General features: G+C 32.6%; 3 protein-coding genes across 6 annotated transcripts in view; 2 read left to right on the top strand and 1 right to left on the bottom strand.

Moving 5' to 3' along the window:
* Window positions 1-4237: 4237 nt before the first annotated feature.
* Window positions 4238-6213, top strand: Cox11 (Cytochrome c oxidase copper chaperone COX11). 2 transcript variants are annotated; one of them, XM_076805171.1, is made up of 4 exons: window positions 4238-4286; window positions 4411-4643; window positions 5563-5886; window positions 6003-6213. In XM_076805171.1, the coding sequence occupies exons 2-4, from the start codon at window positions 4440-4442 to the stop codon at window positions 6150-6152; spliced, it is 678 nt and encodes a 225-aa protein (XP_076661286.1). In that variant the 5' UTR covers window positions 4238-4286; window positions 4411-4439; the 3' UTR covers window positions 6153-6213. The 2 variants fall into 2 exon arrangements, with proteins under 2 accessions (XP_076661286.1, XP_076661287.1); XM_076805172.1 differs by lacking the exon at window positions 4238-4286 and adding an exon at window positions 4301-4316.
* LOC143365203 (tektin-3) overlaps window positions 6002-19921 on the bottom strand; it is a 38957-nt gene continuing 25037 nt past the window's right edge. Inside the window, exons 2-10 of one of the 3 annotated variants that reach the window (XM_076805151.1) lie at window positions 14847-15024; window positions 14538-14765; window positions 13182-13414; window positions 9527-9630; window positions 8910-9058; window positions 6833-7055; window positions 6610-6764; window positions 6241-6533; window positions 6002-6136 (exon numbers count right to left, since the gene is read on the bottom strand). In XM_076805151.1, the coding sequence (XP_076661266.1) occupies window positions 6323-6533; window positions 6610-6764; window positions 6833-7055; window positions 8910-9058; window positions 9527-9630; window positions 13182-13414; window positions 14538-14765; window positions 14847-14965 (1422 nt within the window). In that variant the 5' untranslated portion in view covers window positions 14966-15024 and the 3' untranslated portion in view covers window positions 6002-6136; window positions 6241-6322. Of the gene's footprint in view, window positions 6137-6240; window positions 6534-6609; window positions 6765-6832; window positions 7056-8909; window positions 9059-9526; window positions 9637-13181; window positions 13415-14537; window positions 14766-14846; window positions 15025-19921 lie in introns of all 3 variants that reach the window. The other 2 variants (XM_076805149.1, XM_076805150.1) reach the window with 2 other exon arrangements.
* Nubp1 (NUBP iron-sulfur cluster assembly factor 1) lies at window positions 16622-19498 on the top strand. Its single transcript, XM_076805154.1, has 7 exons — window positions 16622-16760; window positions 17162-17403; window positions 18402-18503; window positions 18583-18673; window positions 18744-19009; window positions 19088-19274; window positions 19351-19498. The coding sequence occupies exons 1-7, from the start codon at window positions 16730-16732 to the stop codon at window positions 19404-19406; spliced, it is 975 nt and encodes a 324-aa protein (XP_076661269.1). The 5' UTR covers window positions 16622-16729; the 3' UTR covers window positions 19407-19498.

Here is a 19921-nt window from a genome sequence, read left to right as displayed (position 1 = left end):
ATGTCCCAAGATGATGTAAACGTGGAGGAGGGTGATTCTGCATGAGAAACTAAGTCGAAGGTATACAATAATTTCTTTTTCATTTGACGCGTCGTTTTCGAGAAAATTGCGCGTCTAGCGTTCTTAAGAAGTAGAATTAGTAGATCATGAACAGACGCGTCAGACTATTCCTACTCAATACATAGCACGCGTGTTCGTCGACTTTGCAAACTCAAATTTCTCGGAAATGATATAAATGAAAAAAATTTGTTCTATATTTTCTCATACAGAATCACCCCCCCCCCCCGCTACGTTTACACCATCTTGGGTCACCCTGTAGATGTATGGAATAAAATAGTTTACGAAACTTTAAAGTCGTTTTCTTAGAGAACGGTTCATTTATTCATAGTTTTTTTCCATAGTTCCTTCGAGAAGTATGTTCCTCTCGATTAGTAGAACACGACACAATCATAAAAAAAATGTTGACCTTGAAAAAGTCGGTCAAGGTCAATTTTGCAACTTTTTTAACAGATCTTCGACGATCCTAAGGAGTAGAATCACGCTGTAACGGTTTTTACACATAATTTCTTGACATCTTGTACAATTTCTATAAAGTTTTCTCACAACTATCCTCCACAGATTTTCTATAGTGTTGAGGGTTAGGGTTTTGTGCTAAACCACTGCTTGGTACGATGTAATCAATTTCTTCTGTGAATGGTATCTATCAAAATCATTTCCAAAAGTTTCGTACATTAATTGGAATTCATTTTAGACGCAATATGACAAATGGATGTTTTTTGTCGAATTTAAATGTATTGTATTATGTATATACAATTAATGTAGCGCCACCAATATTACGGTTTATTGCAATATTTTTTTCTTTCGAGAAGTCGTGCCAGTAGAATTTGTAATCATCTGTCCCATCTAAATTAAATTTCTTTTGTATTTTCAATGCGTTTTTCAACGCATTTTTTTCGAAACTTTTTCCTCGAAATAACTTGAAATTTTTACAATATTTTCAGCAAGTACCCTGTTATCGCACAATGCCGCCATTTTGCAAATAATAAAGATTTTTATTTTATTTTGGTTCCGACCAGCAGTCGAATCTTCGTGCTTCGATCAGCAGAAAACTGGAACCGTGGCAACGCATGTTTTTCAAAACATACTAAAAAACTTACTTAAAAAAATAATTTATATACCTCAAATACCTACAAATATGTGTACAAAATCCTAATGCCAAAAGCTCAGTAGTTCTTCTGGAAAATTTCTTAAATAGTGGTAAAGAAACGGCCTCGAAAATCAGAATACACTGATTACGCAATCAAAATACTCAGATGAATTTTAATATTAAATGTGTGACTGACGTATGTATTTGCTTGTTTCCCACCACTAATCGCTGTGTAAACAGAAAAAACATCGCGTAAACCAGGGATTCCCAAAGTGCAGCCCGCAAACCCTGGAAAATGCGACCCGCAATATTGAATTTATAGAGATAATTTACATTCTTACAAAAAAATAAATAAATTTTAGTTTTAATCTCATTAAGCTTATTTTTAATCTTCTTGGTTATGTGAAAGCCACAGAACGAAAACTTCGATTATTACAAGAACAACTTCAAATTGGAAATTATCTCATTTTGAATCGAGTAGAATGTTAGTAAAAGAAAATGCTGAAGCATCAGCTATTCTTCAGTCGGAAAAATATTATAAAATTATACAGAATTTGTTAGAAAAGAATCACGAGGAAAAATTTTCTTTATTTTCTGATCCATTTTTTGCGATCCACAAAATGTTTCCGAAGATGTGCAATTAATTTGAACTGATTGAAGCCAAGAATTCTTATCGCAACAATTCCTTAATTGATTTTTATAAAGGCTTATATATCTTCATAGGATTTTCCAAAATTGTGCAAACATGCATAACAAATGTCTTCATTATTATATGCGAAAAAACTTTCTCAATCATGAGTATTAATAAGTCCAAATTGAGATCAAAATTAACTGATGAACATTTACAAGCGGTGTTAACAATATATTCAACCCACTTAGAACCAAAGCTCAATGATATTATTAAAAGAAAACAACTACTGCATCTATTACACACTTCAGATTGATGAATTTATTACTTTTTTCTGTTTTTATTTGAAATTATTTAGTTATTTTTGTTTAATTCTTTTTTAAATATGTTAATCAACAGTTTGTGATAAAAAGTAATTACTGTCATAAATAAAGAACGATTGTTATAAAATTAACATAAATCTTTCCCTTGTGTCTAACTTTTTTTTGGCCCGCCAAACATTTTGGAATTTACAATTTGGCCCACCTAACTAAATTTGGGAACCCCTGGTGCAAACGGAAAGCGTTGCGTTGTGGCGATCACTGGTGACTGTCACGCGAACGAATGTGCTAACAAAATTTATTAGTGTTCTAAATGAGTGAAAATTGGCTGAATCAAGGTCTAACTAATATTGTGGCAGAGTTAAAACATCGTATTCAAATTACAATATTCTTTTCTATATCGATAAAGATGTGTTCGAGCGTACGTTCTTAGGGTGAATGACATATACTTATTTGACGTTCAAGGTCTAAAACTTTGTGAACATAAATATACAATTCAATGAACATCAATTTTGATTGCCCTACTACAGGGAGAGGCATTTTTGTTTCAATTGAGACAAGACAGTAAGCATTTGAGGGGCCCCAACCGTGCCCATCACTGCCCTATTACATCAATTTATGGTTTTCAGGGTGAAACCATTACTGTAGAACTTTCTAATTCATTATTGGATAGTACATTTATCAAAAACATTATCATAAAAGTACATACACATTACATCACAAATTTACTTTTCACTACTTCAACATTTTTTTTCTCCGCCAAATACAAAAACAGTAGACATCAAAAGTAAATGTTCTGGTTGCTTAATATTCTTAAATATACTGTGACCTAACGAAACCCAAAAAGAATTGTGAGATTGCTGATGAACCACACCATAGATTTGTCTATCGCAACTAACTAACTTTAGTTAGTTAATACTACTAAAAATACTTCTCGAAATGTATAATTCAAAATAATATGTTTATTGAGAAATAGAATCTTCTTGAAGATATATTATTAAAATTTAATAAAGAGAAAAATTCTAAAATTAAAATAGACCGATATAATCGACTATGATAAATGATTTTATTACACAGCCTAATAATGCGATTTTGGCAATCCCCAATCAGCAATTTTGGTGATCTAGTTTAATATTATGAATAGACTGCGGATCTTTATGTAAAACAAAAATTCTCTACTTCAGTTGTAACAAATTCGAGCAAAATAAAAATTGATTTCCTTTCTTAAAAATTTAACAAATTGAATTGTAATGTTATTACTGCTTTGTTTTTCTTCGACTCATTTATGTAATAAATACATCACAGTCTAATCCGCAGTCTAATTACGAGTATAGAAGCATGCTGAAACCATTGATTAAAATTGCGAACCTTCGATATATTAAAAGTTACAAATCTTATTTTATTTTCAAAATACAAGCGATATAGTTTTTCGAGACCGCGTCGTGCCAGTAGTAATGATTTCGATAATCATCGTTATAGTCTGCTATGTACTTTTACTCTTATTGTTTGTATTATTTAATTTGATGCCTTACTTAAAGGAATGTATTTTGTGTTTAGAATTGAATAAGTTGATTTCGATGCAAATTGCAATACATATAAATATTACAGATAATATCTAAATAATGTAGTTGTTCTTTTTTCAAAAATGAAATCTTGCAATTGTGTATATAATTATGTATAATAATAAAACATTACTAGTAGATACTAAATGTATGTGTTCACACATAAATACATATTGGCATCGATTGATACGTATAAAAATAGAAGAAGCGGCACGGAATCATTTCAAATTCAAATTAGTTAAAATTTTTTGATATCTCGAGAGATGGCGTTATGTGCGCGCTCATGTAGGGGCTACGTATGCTGCCGTACCTTGCCGCAGCGCTAGCATCGCCGGCATCAGCCGCGTGCAAGCGGCAAGAGCGAGTCGCCGCTCTCGACTCTACGTGTCCGACGACCCAAGGCGGATTTGCCGCCGCCGAGATTACACAATCTCTCTCTTGTAACAACCTTCGTCGTGATAAGACGTAATAAAGTTTTCTGTACTACAACACGCAACAGTGCCTTCCATCCAGTTTCCGGTTTCCCGGCGGTAGTAGGCCGCAGTCTGGAAATTCCCCAGACCGTAAACCTACACTCAATCAAAATGGATGCGTCCATGGTTTCGCATGTACATACGTAGTTTGCTCCGGTGAATATTATTCCCGGTAATCAACGAAATGTATCGTTGATTTGTTTCCAAAATTCATTCTACTTTCAAGAGACACGTTTTACGAAAGTTTGTACAAAAGTTTTCTGTCATCGATCGTTTTTAGGTTACGTAGCCGACGGTGACGAGATCAACATGTATTTTAAAGTATACCAAAAACTGTTTTGTGGATACTCGAGACAAATAAATGCTATCGGGAACCGAATTTTGTTCAGTCAATTTCATAATGCCGCTCATGCCAGAAGAATTCGGTCTACGCGTTTATATTGGAGCGGATTCGGTATATTAATTCTTGGGTTGAGTTACGCCGCTGTGCCTTTGTACAGAATTTTTTGTCAGGTAATACACTATGTTATATTTCGTTTAGTTCCGTTACATCATATTACATTATATTGTAATTTGTTTTTTGAAAGAAGTGACCTGCGATGTACCAATAAAAACAATTGCTATCCCTTTATGAGAACTAAAACTTCATCAGTCTAAAGTAATAGTGATGATAGCTTAATGACATAATCATCAATTTGAGTAATTTTTAACTCTTGTGCCATAATACCAAAGGTCTCGAAAGACTTTATCATAGTATTAGTAAAATTTACAATAAATATCTTGTCGTACAAATTTGGTTATGATTTTATTTTAGTGCTTGTAATTAAGTACATGTAATATCTAATAGAATTGAGATACAAATATACAATAGATTAATATGCTATTGTCCATTTGAAAGAAATATATCAATGGTATTGTACAAATTATGCAAAGGTTGTTACCCAAGTGTCCTGTTCTAACTTTTGTGAAATTTAAAAACAATATAGAACTCGAACAAATATCTGCTATATATTTTCTTTTAGTTGTCATCATTCATAATCAAAGAGTGGTAATAGTCTTTAAAATTGAAAGTATTAATTAAAAAGTAAAAGTTTAAATGTTCTATCTGTATGCTTTTTAATACTGAATCAATTATATGAATTTAGATAGATTTTTAAAAAATGTACTCATTTAAAAAATATCTAAGTTTGATTTCGATCATTATTTCTCTCGTTAAATACGAATGATGACCAAAACATAAAAATACATACTTTGCACATATTAATTGTGATGGGATGGACACTTATTAGAGCAGGTCTGGACTTTTCTTTAAAAAAGCAAATTATAAATGATGTTACATTTTACTTTATCATATTCTATTATATTATATTACAATAGGTTACATAACGTTATTAGGAAATATAACGAGTGCATAAAATTCTTTTGACAACAGTCGTACAATTATGGGGGAACAGTGTCCGTTGGTCATGATGTCGAAAAAGTGAGCAAGATGCAGGCCATTAAGGATAGAGTGATTAAAATATCGTTTAATGCAGACACTTCGGCAACAATGCAATGGAACTTTAGGCCTCAGCAAACCCATATAAAAGTCCTCCCTGGAGAAACCGCTTTGGCATTCTACACAGCAAAAAATCCATTGGATGTGACCATCACTGGCGTATCTACCTATAATGTTGTGCCGTTCGAAGCGGGACAGTATTTCAATAAAATTCAATGCTTCTGTTTTGAAGAACAACAGCTCAATCCTCACGAAGAAGTAAGCTCGCCTCGATCTGTCCCGACGATTTCTATTTCGAATTCGTCTTACGAATCGATATATTGTATTCTTAAGAAATCATTCTATCACAAGCATCAATAATCCTATTGTTACAGGTCGACATGCCCGTTTTCTTCTACATCGATCCTCAATTTGCTGACGATCCTAAAATGGAGAACATTGACGAAATCATCCTATCGTATACGTTCTTCGAGGCGAAGTCAGGAATGACTATTCCTGTACCGAATTTCTTAAAGAAGAATTAATTGTAAATATCGAGAACGCGTTAGGTTTTAAATGAAAAATAGAATTATATCGTTGAACGAACGACCAGTGTATTCTTCATTGGTATACCTTGAAATATCACTTGGCCTAAATCTCTTTAGGAGTGCATTTCAACAGTGTAAAGCTATTGTAGAACGTTCGTGAAATGCCATTAGAATCTGAAGAGAACGTTGATCGGATAAGCCCGTCGGAGACCAGAGACTTTCTCTCGATCAATGTACATTGCATCGATTTTGAGAGCAAGATCGTGCTCCAAAGTCGAGCGTGTCCGTAATAATTTTTGCTGCTGGTTCTCCAATTCTTTCAATGCTCTCTGCATTCTTTCCACTTGATGATTTATGTCATCGATTTCTTTCTTGAGGCTGTAACAATTCACCGAAGTCGGAGAGCCAACCAGTAAATTATCTTTCGTGTTACACGAAAAATGCAGAAACGTACCTTACGTGAGCGTAGTCGCGGCATAATTCGATATCTGGTCGATGCATTCTAGCTTCTAGTCTGGTATGCGCTACTTTAACCGCGTAACTTTTATCCGCTATAGCTTTACGCATCAGTTCCAAATTTTTCTCAACCTCGAATATTTCTTGCTGCACCTACAACAGAAACGAGAAGTACTGTTGATGCGTGTATCGGTCAAGCTGACAAATACGATCGTATTCACTTTTTGCAGATGTTGTTCAAGTTTCGTTTTAGCTTCGAGCAGTTCGGAAGTTCTGTGGGACAAAGCGTTATTCGTGTTACTCCACGAATCCCACATTTCCTGCGCAACTTTGTTCGTAAGAACTTCCGCGTTTGATCTCAACTGGCAACATTTATTTCGTTCCATTCGAGATTTTTCAACGATTCGGTTGGCTGCATCTGACCATGTTTCTTGCTCTGAAACACTGAGATGCGAAGATTAATTTAAAAAAAATGTCAATTTTAAACTTGGAAAATGTTTCTGATTTAGTGGTACATAGTAGTCATGTAGTTAAATTTAATACAAAATTGTTCTATACACTGTTCTAAACAAAATGATACAGTTTAATATTACATGAATGGATAAATATGCGTAATCAATGATTCAAGTGAAAAAAATATTCAATTTATTTCAAAGCTAGAAATTAGTGAAAATAATAGATAACCATCTAATACAGCAAATATTCATTCTATACACTCCACAAAACAATTGCGATTCATTATCAATTACTATACCATGACGTATCTAAAAAATGGAACCCAGTTCAAATGATCATAACTCTTGCACTAATGGAATTCTATACTTTCAGATGTTTTTTTTCAAATTATAGCTGTGTTAGTGTTTAGCAATACTATTACAATATAAAAAACACAATGAAATTTTTTAAAAGTTATGTTCAGCTTTGTCATGTTTCATAGAGTATTTGGGATTAATTTTTATTTATTCCTTAAGATTCAAGTTAGACGGCAACCCGTCCCAATCCTATATATTTATAAGTCACATTTAACAAAATAAAATTATTCCATCCTCTTAATAAATTAAAAAATATGCTTTTCTTTAAATATATTGTTTAAACAAATCGCTCTTTTGCAAAATGGTATACATAATTGAGTTTATCGTTAAAAAATACTAATTTCATCAATTTACACAATAACTGTATATCTATAATTTCCAAGATATTCGACTAAATATGGTTCCGACCCCCAACTTTGAGAGCTGTTTTCACCCCTGCAATGTGGACGATTGCCGATAAAAAAATATGTGTCAAATATTTTTCTAAGGACTAGCTTTTCCCAAAGTTTGATCTTTGATGATCTTTGATGATCTTTGGTATGTTCCCATGTTAGCTGAACCAATCTGTATGGGCCCAAAGTAACTCAAACGACGAGGTCGACTATGCAGTGACATGTGTCTACTGTAGAATACATCCCCCAAAGTTATAAATAACAAAATAACGTTTTGTTTTCAATAGAGACTCCAAATAGCTTGACAACACACGCTCCGTTGATAAAGGTCAACATATTTGTCAGTTCTGTTATATTAATTTTGTTTCTACAGTTGCGTAAGATAATATGAAATCTGCAAGGTGATTCAGCTAACCGTACCACACGAATTGCTTGTAAATTATTTGATATATGAGAAAATGGTTGAAACGAAAGTTGTATGATTCCTATAATAGCATACAATGTAATAATTAGCGTTTTTTCTATTTTCTTTGTTACATAGATATAGGAAAGTCATTTTGAATTTTAATCTTGCGGTTGAAGGGAGAATTGAACTCTGAGTAAAAAACGAATAGTTACGTAAATATTCTCTAAATGATTTTTAATGCAAGCGATGCTCACAATGTTCTCCATTACAATTAGTGCATTTGCGTTATTGATCGATAAGTGCAAATATACACAGTGAAGTGTTTCTTGTGTTATTCATTTATGCTATAACTGAAGAAACATTTCAAGAACATACTGATCCTTTCTTACATTACAAATTATTTACAGAGAATATCACAGTAACTATATTAGTTTTTCACCCCATGTATCCTTATAGTTTTTTACTGAGGACTCAATTCTCTTCTCAACTGCAAGGTCAAAATTTATCGTTTACAACAAACAAACTTAAAGGGGCCTTTATATCTCGATAAAAAACATTTAAAAATTATTACATTATGTCCTATTATTGAAACCATACAACTTTCGTTTCAACCATTTTTCGATATAAAAACAGTTTGTATGTAACTTAGGTGTCAGACTTAGCTGAATCACCCTGTATTGTCCTGTACCACGGATCGTATTCGTTGATTCCGGAGTAATATTGCAGTCCGTGGCTGTAGTTATTCAAACGATGACACATTGAGTCTATTCCCAACGCGTTTTCTTTGTTTCTCAGATCCAGTTCCAATTGGTTTTGAGATGCTCTACAATCTCGAAGCTGCAAGCAAAATCCGTTAGCATCTACGGTAGAAAACAAGGCCTGATCAGTGGCGGATTTATATTTCTACCGCCTAGGGGCTACCTCTATAGGGCCAACTCCCTCCTTGCTCGCTCTCTTTTACGCTTTTACCACATAGGTTTATCAATAGCACAAAGCATAAAATCATTAGTACTACCCTAATTTTGTTCAACCTATTTTCCAGATATGGGGGGAGTTACATAGTTGCATTCTGCATTCCCCTTCCGTAGGCTTGAAATGATTTCTTGTAAATTCATACAACGTCATTCAAACATATTATTTTTTATTTTTAAATTGGTTAAATTTTTAAATTGGTTAAATTTTCATTTATTTGTTTTTATTGTTGTGACTTGTGTCTGTGCTTTTCTCCAAAAATTGATCGCCCTGGTCTATAGCCCCTATAGCCCCTCCCCCCTAAATCCGCCACTGGTCCTGATTGTACGTTACCTGTTCTTTACACGTGCTCAAACAAGTCTCCAATTTCTTTCGATTCCGATGTAGCATCTCAATCTCTTTCAGCAAACACTTTTCCGAATCGTCGTGTACAAGTTCTATACCTTTACATACAATACATCGTACTAAGCATCAACTAACTATAGTCAGTTTTTTGAAGAACAACATCCTATGTTACATCCTATGTGTGACATCCGTGGTTATAATTGTTGTCCACCTCGCTCCAACTGTTCCGTGTTCGTAATGATGTCTAATAAATTTAAACTTTTCTTGCGTTTTAATAACAAATCGGTAATCCTTATCATTCTGGATGCGCTCAACACGTCCACCAAAGTCGACTTTACTCAAATTTTTAAAGGAAGGGTGCAAGTTTCAATTTTAAGAGTTTTTTCTTTATATTGTCACGTCCCGTGGTTTAGTCGCAAAGGACAACTAATCGTTGATTAAATTTTTCCGACGATGCTACGCGAGAAATATAAAATGAATAAAATGTAACCACCATTTTAAGAGAGTATTGTAGTTATACGATTAACAGCGTTAGATTTAAGAATTTAGTCTCCGCAGGTTAATGAAAAGTCCTGAGATTGAATTTTGAAAAGATGAACACTATCAATATTATTCGGTTTAAATTCTGTTCAAGAAATTAAATATCCGTTTAGAAATAAAATCCAGAATTCGAGCTCCAAGATTCCTCAAGTAATTATAAAACAATTAAAACACTGAAGGGTCACTCACCGAAAAAGAAAAAACACACGATAATAAACGAAGCTCACGAGTCCTTGACCTTGAATGACCTTGGACTAATTATAGTCACTGAATTCCTAATGAAAGGGACTATCATTGTAGGTGTTTAAAAAAGGGTGGTTCCATTTAAAAAAGTCAAGGTGACCTTGATATCTCCAAAAAAATTACATAAAAACAACATTTTTTTTGCATCGTGTCAGCACCATTGTACCATTCAACTTTGTCCTTACCATATTTTACGTATCTTTAGAAACAACAAAGATATTTGAGGTGCTAACGTTTGGTGACCCACCTTGTATGTTTCTTATGTAGGGCGATCCTGTAACTTCTCGCGAATAAAATGGTACATTTTCTCATAATATTATAAACGTTTAAAAATCTTCTGTGACAAAGAGTCATACGACTTAAACGCATCACTTTCTCAAACATTTTTTAATTTATTTTGAAAACAAAGGATCTGAGACACAATCTATGTCGCGTGATAAAATAGACCTTTCCACTTTGAAACCTGTCGGAAAAAAGTACGACACAGATTTCATTTTCGATTAATGAAATAAAATATTGTAGAGCAACGCTAAAAAATAATCATCCTAAAAAATAGTTTTTAGAAAGACTATAATTATAAATACTAAACCGATAGTAAACTATGTACGTCAGCATTTGCTCGATATGTGCTCTAATAACTGCTGAAGTTACTGATAGTAAATAGTAAATCAAGCACAACAATAAGTGCTGCAAAAATAAAATTTGTGCTAGAGTTTTTATTAACGATTTCCGAAGGAAAATCTGCTCTATTACGTGTCGTAGATAGACTTTATCTCAAATCTTTAATTCTTGAAATAAATTAAAAAATGTACAAGGAAAATGTCCCACATGTTTAAATATTGACAATGTTATTAAAAGAATTGCTCCGTTATATTTGGGAGAATCTGCAGAATCCTTCTACATAAAAAAAATTGAATTTTTACTTTAAAATTGAATTTCTCAAAAACTGAGGGTGATAAAGAGACACGATTTTGTATTTAACTCATCACAATCTATAAGAAGAACTACAAGAACGAAGCGGACATTTATTGAAGCTCTCGGTATACAGGGTCGTCGAGATAAATCCGTAATTTTTTTTAGCAGTCTCATATACAGGGTGTCCCGGGTTTTAATGGACAAACTTGGGGAGCATATCCTACAAGTGGAAATAAGAAAAAAATGTTATCCGAAGTTTGCTCAGAAACGCTTTATTACAAAGTTATAAGCAAATAAAGTTAGAATTGATGACGGCGGATTTTACTTTACTGAACATTGAAAGGTCGAACGTGTTTATCTTATTTGTCTATTCATGTTATGTTTACTATTTTGATTTGCTGTTAGTGTTAACGACCAGTTAGATGAAGAATACGTGGTGAAAATGCCTGGAGTGTTTTCAAATGAGGAATACGCTGTAAAATCCACCATCATCAATTCTAACTTTATTTGTTTATAACTTTGCAATAAAGCGTTTCTGAGCAAACTTCAAACAACATTTTTTTCTTATTTCCACTTATAGGATATGCTCCCCAAGGTTGTTCATTAAAACCCGGGACAGCCTGTATAGTATGTAGGTAACGTTAATATAAACAAAGTATTGTTAACAAACTGACTGATTATGTAAGCCACAAATCAGTGAACAAGTAACCCGCAGCTAGTGGAGACTACATCGAGTAATTCCATTCTTAATCCATATACCATTCACTGCTTTTGTACAAACTGGCGAAAGAATACGAAGTCGTCGGAGTTACAGGAGTCACTTAACTGTATCACCTATATTTAATGGTAACCTACTCGTTGCATAACAAAAAGTTTCAAACAAAAATTCCTTCATATCGAATAAGCCATGCAATGTGTGATTATTAGTTTTTTGATGACTTGATATTTTATTGAGATGTAAAGGTGACCTTGAGTTTTTGTATCATAATTTGTGATCTTTAAATATGCCATTCGAAAGAGTTTTGAATCATCAGTAAAAAAGTATTAAGGTATATGTATAGCGTGAAAAAGTAATAGTTACTGAGATATTATTCAGTCAATGTTCGGTCAAATTCAATGATAAGCTTGTTTCTTTTGCATAATTTCTTTTTATAAAACTTTCACCCATATAAACGCGCCGCTTTTCCCATTACAATGATACGATGTTATGATGATATGATGTTTGGATCGTATTTACTTGTTTAATCCACGATTTAGTGGAAACCTCGATTATTTGAACTAGTCAGTGAGACTGAGTGTTCGGATAATGGAGGCTCTACCGAACCGTGGATTAAATGAGTAAACGTGATGCGAGTTGTATCGTGTTTGCACTCGTTTTAACCAGGAAAACGTTACAAATACATTAGTAAAGGATTCGCAAACAAATATTTAAAAATAAAAAACTATTGTCATCATATTTCCACCAAAGATTAACTAAAGAATATCTCGGTAATTATTACTTTTTCACTCCACATGCCTTAATAATTTTCTACTCGGCGTACGCTACTCTTTCAAGGCGCATATTCAAATATTACGCATAATGAAATAAAAACTCAAAATCGCCTTCGTATCTCGATAATAAAGTGAAAAAAACTTATTATTACATTGTATGCATCGGTTAATGTCTAACAACTTTTGTTTGAAATATTTTTTTATGCAAGAGGTAGGCTACGAGTGAATTCAGGTGGTACAGTTTAGCGACTCACCCTATACAGGGTGTATACTAGTATTGACATTTTCCTGGAATTTAAACGGTCTTTCTTTATCCGATGACTTTTCCGGATTCACCTCGACGACCTTATATTTCGACTCATTTTTTGGAAAAGAAAAGTATAATAGTAATAATACTTTCAATGAATTTGAGTGAGAAAAAATGTTGTCTGATCTGACTTAGTTTTATTGTCACCTTTTCTAGCTTCTCTATGGTAAAGACATTCTTCAGCGATGTGCAACGGAGCCTCGATATCTTTAATAGCTTTTTCAAGAATTGCACGACAGTCTTGAACTCGTTCAATTTCCTGAAGCAATCTTTCCAATTCGGATGCAACTTCGTTTCGCCAAAAACTAATATCGTTGATTCTTTCCCCAAGTCTTCTACCAGTATCGTATTGTCCATGTTGCACTTTCTCTTCCGCATCTCTGACACACATCAACCATTTATTATTTTACAGTATAAGTAGCCTAAGATTGGAATCTAAAATACCTTCAGTGTATTTAACTCTAACCGTACCACGACCGGTTTCAAATTTTTATTTTATAATTATTGAAATGACAAAGATGTATTCAGCAGAAATTATTAAATAAATTTCTTCATTCAAGCACATACTGTTACAAAAAAATGCGAGGAATCTAAATCAATTCAGATTTGTAATTTTTATAAAACAACGTGATAAGTATACCAGTAACATTTTTGTGCTCTGTACGGTTATATAGTGTTCAAGAAAAAGTGATTGCTCTAAAGTGACAAATATGATCTAAAAAAGAAAGGATACATTTTCCGAATGTAGAAAATTTTAACGAGAAATTTTAATGGGATATCTTTACCTTTTAGGTAGTACGAAATGCATAATTATTTCTCTGAAAGATGGTGTAAAAATTATGAAAAACGTGCGTAAATTTTTAAATGTTGCAGCCCGTGATACTCATCTACAATAGTTTAAATATTTTGATATATTCTTCTTCGGATATTGGTTTATTAGTAAAATAATTATTTGAAATAGTAGAAAATGTTTTGCATAGCATACTATTAACTATTCTAATTATGAAGGTACTAATCTACAGGGTGATCAATAACTGGTGGTACAACCGAAAAAGGGGTGTTTCTATCTTAATAAATTAGTCGAAAATGTATAATCACATTTTTTTGCACGGAGCTTTGTTTCCAAAAAACTGAGGTTGAAAATCCAGTGGATACGCGTGCTATAAAATAGGAATCGTCTGAGACCCGAGTCTCAACAAATCCTCATATGAACAAATTTTATTCTACATTTTCGACTTATTTTTTTACGTAGAATCGCCCGCTTTTCGTTTGTACCACCAGTTACCAATCACCCTGTACATAAGAATTAAGTACGTACATAAGTAAAATACTGCATAGTAGTATATAGTAGTATTATTACATTACTGACTAACACTTTATATGGAGAAGTGTATCTTCGGATACACTAGTTTTTTTTTTTTAATATGGTACTAATATTAGTCTTGCGTGAAATAAGAAGACCGGAATACGTCTATTAGACGGGAATTGGTGTACCCAATTTACCTAATAACTCGTAAAGCGTCGTTTCGTATTCTCTCCGAAAAATGTCTGCATGAATCTGCTTCATTGTAGCATTTTACTTGTCTCTCGAACCATTCGTTTGGTGTGTACCGGGTATGAAAAGCAGTTTTCGTTGCATGCGTAGGATTACGGTGATATCCCGTCAGAAGATTCGGAAATTTTAACGAATTTATAGCGTTCCCAGCATAACTCGGTATTGTTTTTGTTGTTCTGGAAGCATCAATAGTGGGCCAAAAGCAGTTAAACTGTAAATGAATTGAACAAAATGCCAACAAATTATAATAGACTTACAAAGGATAAACTTCAACATTTTCATAGCCTGCGTTTGGACGCCAAGGTATCAACTCGTGTTTACCATTGTAATCCCTCGAACAATATTTTGTTACTGGTTCGATGGAAGACAGTGACATATTGTTTATACACCACGGTTGCAATTGCTAAGAATTGTATGTATAGATTAGAGCCCTATCTTTAAACAGGTAAAAGCACACATAACATGGTGTTCGATTACAAATGGAAGAAAATTTAAGGGGTTGTTCTCCATGACAATATACGACAACAATGAAGAATAAAAGATTTGCGATTACGGCTCCGTCTTTTAGTTATTAACAATTAAAAAGTCCGCCTAAAATGCGGCAACCCGACCAACAGAAGTGTCCGTTGTGTACGTTATAGAGGCGCGCGACAGTCACGTGACAAGTGACGTTCTCATTTGGGGCCTCAGCGAGGTGAAAATGTTTTAAGGATTCACAAATTAATCGTTGGACGACATTGAACCTGCCTACTCGTTAAAATCGACAAGGGAATGTCTAATATCCGCCCTACGGAATTATCGAGAAGAAAGAATCAATGCCTTTTCACTTTACAATCAGGTTCACATAAGTAATTTACTCGTGATCACTATAAAATGGTTTGCATATATCCATTGTGTCCATATTGAATGAAATCCTCACAAGTGCAAGTATTTACAAAAATGCACATATTTATTTATGTGACTGTCGCGCGTCTCTATGACGTACACAACGTACACCTCTGTTGGTAGGATTGCCGCATTTTAGGCGGATTTTTAATTGTTAACAACTGAAAATTGAAATCGAAATCGAAATTTTTTCATTCCTCATTTTCGTTTTATGTTGTCATGAAGAACCACCCCTTAAATTTTCTCCTATCTGTAGTCGAACACTTTCTTTCGAACAACGTTTCTTTGCAATTTTTTTCTGGCTTGCAGTTTCTAAGAATTAAAACATTAAATAAAAAAAAAAAAATAGAATCTTCAATTCTAAAAATAATAATACGTGTGTATATTCTAATAATAATGACCTGCTCTAATTTTAAAAGCTATACGAATGATTCTTACATACAACAATTCTGCATATTATCCCACACGTTATACTTTTGTATATGTCATGAATATTAAAGCATGTTTAATCGAAAATTTTTCAGTACATTATAAATGAATCTAACTACAACGATAGAGCAGAGTTTTAAACTTAAAAATAAAAAAATATTCTTCTTCTTAAATATTCTGCGAAGTGCCGAAAAATTTCGAAAAAATTTTGAACGAAAATATATTTTCGTATATATTCGTATACGAATATCTGTATTAAATTAAATAATTACAATTGCACTTATTAATGCAATTAATGCACAATTAAATAATTACACTTTTAAAATCCAATTTAAATTATTTTTTATTAGATGAATGGAGCTACTTAAATTAAGGCAGCCATTTGAATACTTTTTTCTTACAAATTTATTTAATTGCTTATAGCAAACTCAATTTTGTTTTGAGTTTAAATTTGTAGGATTAGCAAGAATATATTAAAACAGAAGTGTAATCATAAATCCGATAGTAAAAGATTCCGGTTTTATGATAAGAAAAATTTGAAATTAGTCTCGAATATCGAATTTTAAACTATATGAAAGATCTTATGTTTTGTAAAAATAATAGGTATGTTTAAAGAAATTACAGTATATAAAATAATGAAAAGATATTTTTTTTCCAAGTAAATTAAACCTCCCAATTTTTATGTTTTCTTTCATTATGTACTTCATTGCCATAACATCGCAAAAACCACGTTTCCTTCTGACTTCCTATCTATAATTACCTATGTACTCATTGGACATTTAAAGATTTATCGAATATGATTATTTACATATAGTTGTAATTCAACATGGCAGATGTACCTACAGATGCACCACAACGTAAGTACACGTGTGACCAAGTACTCACGATATTTTACGTGATATTCAATGAAGTGTTTATACTATTTTACGTTAAATGTCGAGTGCCTATAGAAGATTAAATTTACAAAAAACCCTCGTGCATCTGTTAATATATTCAACATTTATTTGTCAAGTATGAGGTTATGCTATGTTTTGCAGTGTACAATTATATATAATACTCTGCAACAGTTTTAAAGATTACACACCTTAGATTGAATCAAATAAGTCAATCGTTTCATAGTACAATTGCTTAGTTAAGAATTATTATTTTGACACATTTATGAATTTCTATATTTGTGAACTTTGTCTGCATCGCATTTATGCTTAAAGTTATTTCTGTGTATGTTTTGAAATTAAAAACATATGTAGTATTTTTTTAGATTGCCCTGGTACAACTAGCGAAGATGCTGGTAAAGCGTCTATGTGTGCTGGATGTCCGAATCAAACATTATGTGCATCCGGTGCCACAAAGCAACCTGATCCTGGCATAGCTCTTGTTAAAGAGAGACTTTCCACTGTCAAAAATAAAATACTTATATTGTCTGGTAAGGGTGGAGTTGGGAAAAGTACTGTAACATCGTTGGTATCCAGATCTTTAGCAGCAAACAATTCTCAAATAAATGTTTGTATTACTTTCTATAAATTTCACCTTGAAAACAATTATGCTTTTTAATACTCTAATTTTCCGCTGGTACTTTAATACTTAATCAGTCACTGTGTGCTTATGTCATTTTCATGCAAATTAATATATAGAATATAATTTTTAATTAGGAAAGGCTTACCCTTTTCCTTATACCAAGAATGTCCATATTGTTTTCTATATACATTCATGATACCATAGTTACCTTTAGTAGTGGAGGTTGACTGAAGTTTGTGATGTTACTCTCAATGATAGTACACTCTATACTTACACTGATATTTAACTATTAGTTATGTGATTATTGGATTAGATTGTTCTTAATGATCTTAAACCATCCGTTACTTATAATTATATGATAGTCATAAAGACTGAGAAATAATAATATGCTTTTTAATACACAGGGCAAGTTACCTAATGTATAAACTTAAAGTTACTCGTAATCAAGGTGATCATATATTTTTTATTGTCCTTCACTACTATAGATATGTGAAAGTCACTTTTTAAATTAGATATTCAAAGCTTCTTTCCAAATTTCAATAAAGTATCAAAGCCTATATAAAAATATATTTATTGTATAATATCCAAAGTTAATAATTTCTGAAATGTTAAAACAAGTTTAATTTCAAACTATTTTTATGCAATCACATTTTTGTTCATGGGCCTGAAGATACAGCAAGGCAAATTGTAGCATAGCCATAACATAGCAAGGCAAATTATAACATGGCCATAACACGATAACATAGCCAGTATAAGATAACCATTCATTCTAATAAATGTACAATTTTTTCGCTCATTTTCATTGCATGCCTCATAGATAATTAGCATATTGTACTTTTCACTATTACCGAATATTATTTAATTTATGAGTAATTTTAAATCATCATGTTAGGTGATTTACTCTGTACACATCTTATAGATTTTTTCTTTCACTTGTACTTTAATAAATAGTTTATCTGACACCTCTATCACAAATTCAACAGGTTGCTGTATTGGACATAGACATTTGTGGACCATCTCAGCCAAGAGTATTTGGGGCGATAGGAGAACAAGTTCATCAAAGTGGATCAGGATGGTCTCCAGTAGTGAGCATTGTTCACAAATATAAAATGTTTTGGGTACGCTATACAATATGCTATATAAGTAAATTTTAAATATTTTCAGTATATAGAAGACAATTTATCTCTGATGTCCATTGGATTTTTGCTTGCTAGTCCTAGTGAAGCAGTAATATGGAGAGGACCGAAGAAGAATGGTAATTCTTTTAGTGTCTTTTGTAAATGGTAATTAAAGACACATTGTATCATACATTTTATGAATTTTAGGAATGATCAGACAATTTCTGTCAGAAGTCGATTGGGGTAGTTTGGACTATCTTATTTTAGACACACCACCAGGAACATCGGACGAACATTTATCAGCAACATCTTATCTTAAAGATGCTGGTATTACAGGAGCAGTAATTGTTACAACTCCACAACAAGTTGCTTTATTGGACGTAAGGAAGGAGATTGATTTTTGCAGAAAAGTAAACATACCAATTCTAGGCGTTATCGAAAATATGAGTATTTTCGTATGCCCCAAATGTAAAGCAAGTATCAAGGACGATAATACATATTTTTCATGACGTTGTTTGATTTAATAATAACGTGGAACCATTTATATATAGGAGCCTACTGAGATATTCCCTGCGTCAACAGGTGGTGGCCGTGCGATGGCCAAAGAATTTAATGTTGACTTTTTTGGTTCTTTACCACTAGATCCTTTATTAGCCAGGTGCTGTGACGAAGGTAAAAACTTTCTGACCGAACTTCCAGAGTCGCCAACTGTTCTAGCGCTACAAACGATTGTACAGAGTGAGTGTACTACACCATTTTTCTGGTTGCTTGTATTCTATGCTCTATCAATTTAGTGTGGAACTTTTTATTTCAGAAATCGTGGATAAATGCGAAAATAAGAAAGAAAGTAATGAAATCAATTCAACATGAAAAAATGATGTCTTTTTAAATGTTAACAAAGTAGCTACGTGTATATTAAAATTTTGTATAAATGTAATAAATAATTGACATCTTTTTTCGTACATACATGTTTTTATGCTGTAATTCCAATATATGTTACATATTATGGAAAGTAGTGAACAACTTATGCATACATTGTAACTACATACAAATAGTTTCTCCATTGGGTACCAGGTTTTAACCTGTGAGCTATCAGATTAATTTGTAATTTAAACATAGTGTAACACGTAGTGCGTTTAATGAAATTTTCAGAATATGTATAAATGACAGATCTACAAAACATATTTATTAAATTTTCAATATAGGCCCACATAAGAAAGTTGCAAAAAACAATTTTCAAAAATTTCTCTGCAATTCCGACCAATCACAACTTTTTCAAATATTTTTTTCACGTCATATAATAAACTAATTGTTCTAACTTCTTAAAGAAAATTCAAGTCGTACAGTCCAATAAAGAGTGTCCGAATACATATTAATGGGACTCA

This window comes from Halictus rubicundus, chromosome 2 (genome assembly GCF_050948215.1).
Source record: "Halictus rubicundus isolate RS-2024b chromosome 2, iyHalRubi1_principal, whole genome shotgun sequence".
NCBI lineage: Eukaryota > Metazoa > Arthropoda > Insecta > Hymenoptera > Halictidae > Halictus > Halictus rubicundus.
Note: the sequence above shows the minus strand (reverse complement) of the source record. Positions and strands in the feature narration are given on the sequence as shown.

Coding starts and splice junctions, on each gene's coding strand:
- Cox11 (XM_076805171.1), top strand. CDS start 4,440: ATGTATTTTAAAGTATACCAAAAACTGTTTTGTGGATACTCGAGACAA. Junction 4,644..5,562: donor TGTACAGAATTTTTTGTCAG/GTAATACACTAT, acceptor TTTTGACAACAG/TCGTACAATTATGGGGGAAC. Junction 5,887..6,002: donor AGCTCAATCCTCACGAAGAA/GTAAGCTCGCCT, acceptor CTATTGTTACAG/GTCGACATGCCCGTTTTCTT.
- Nubp1 (XM_076805154.1), top strand. CDS start 16,730: ATGGCAGATGTACCTACAGATGCACCACAAC. Junction 19,010..19,087: donor TCGTATGCCCCAAATGTAAA/GCAAGTATCAAG, acceptor ATTTATATATAG/GAGCCTACTGAGATATTCCC. Junction 19,275..19,350: donor GCTACAAACGATTGTACAGA/GTGAGTGTACTA, acceptor TTTTTATTTCAG/AAATCGTGGATAAATGCGAA.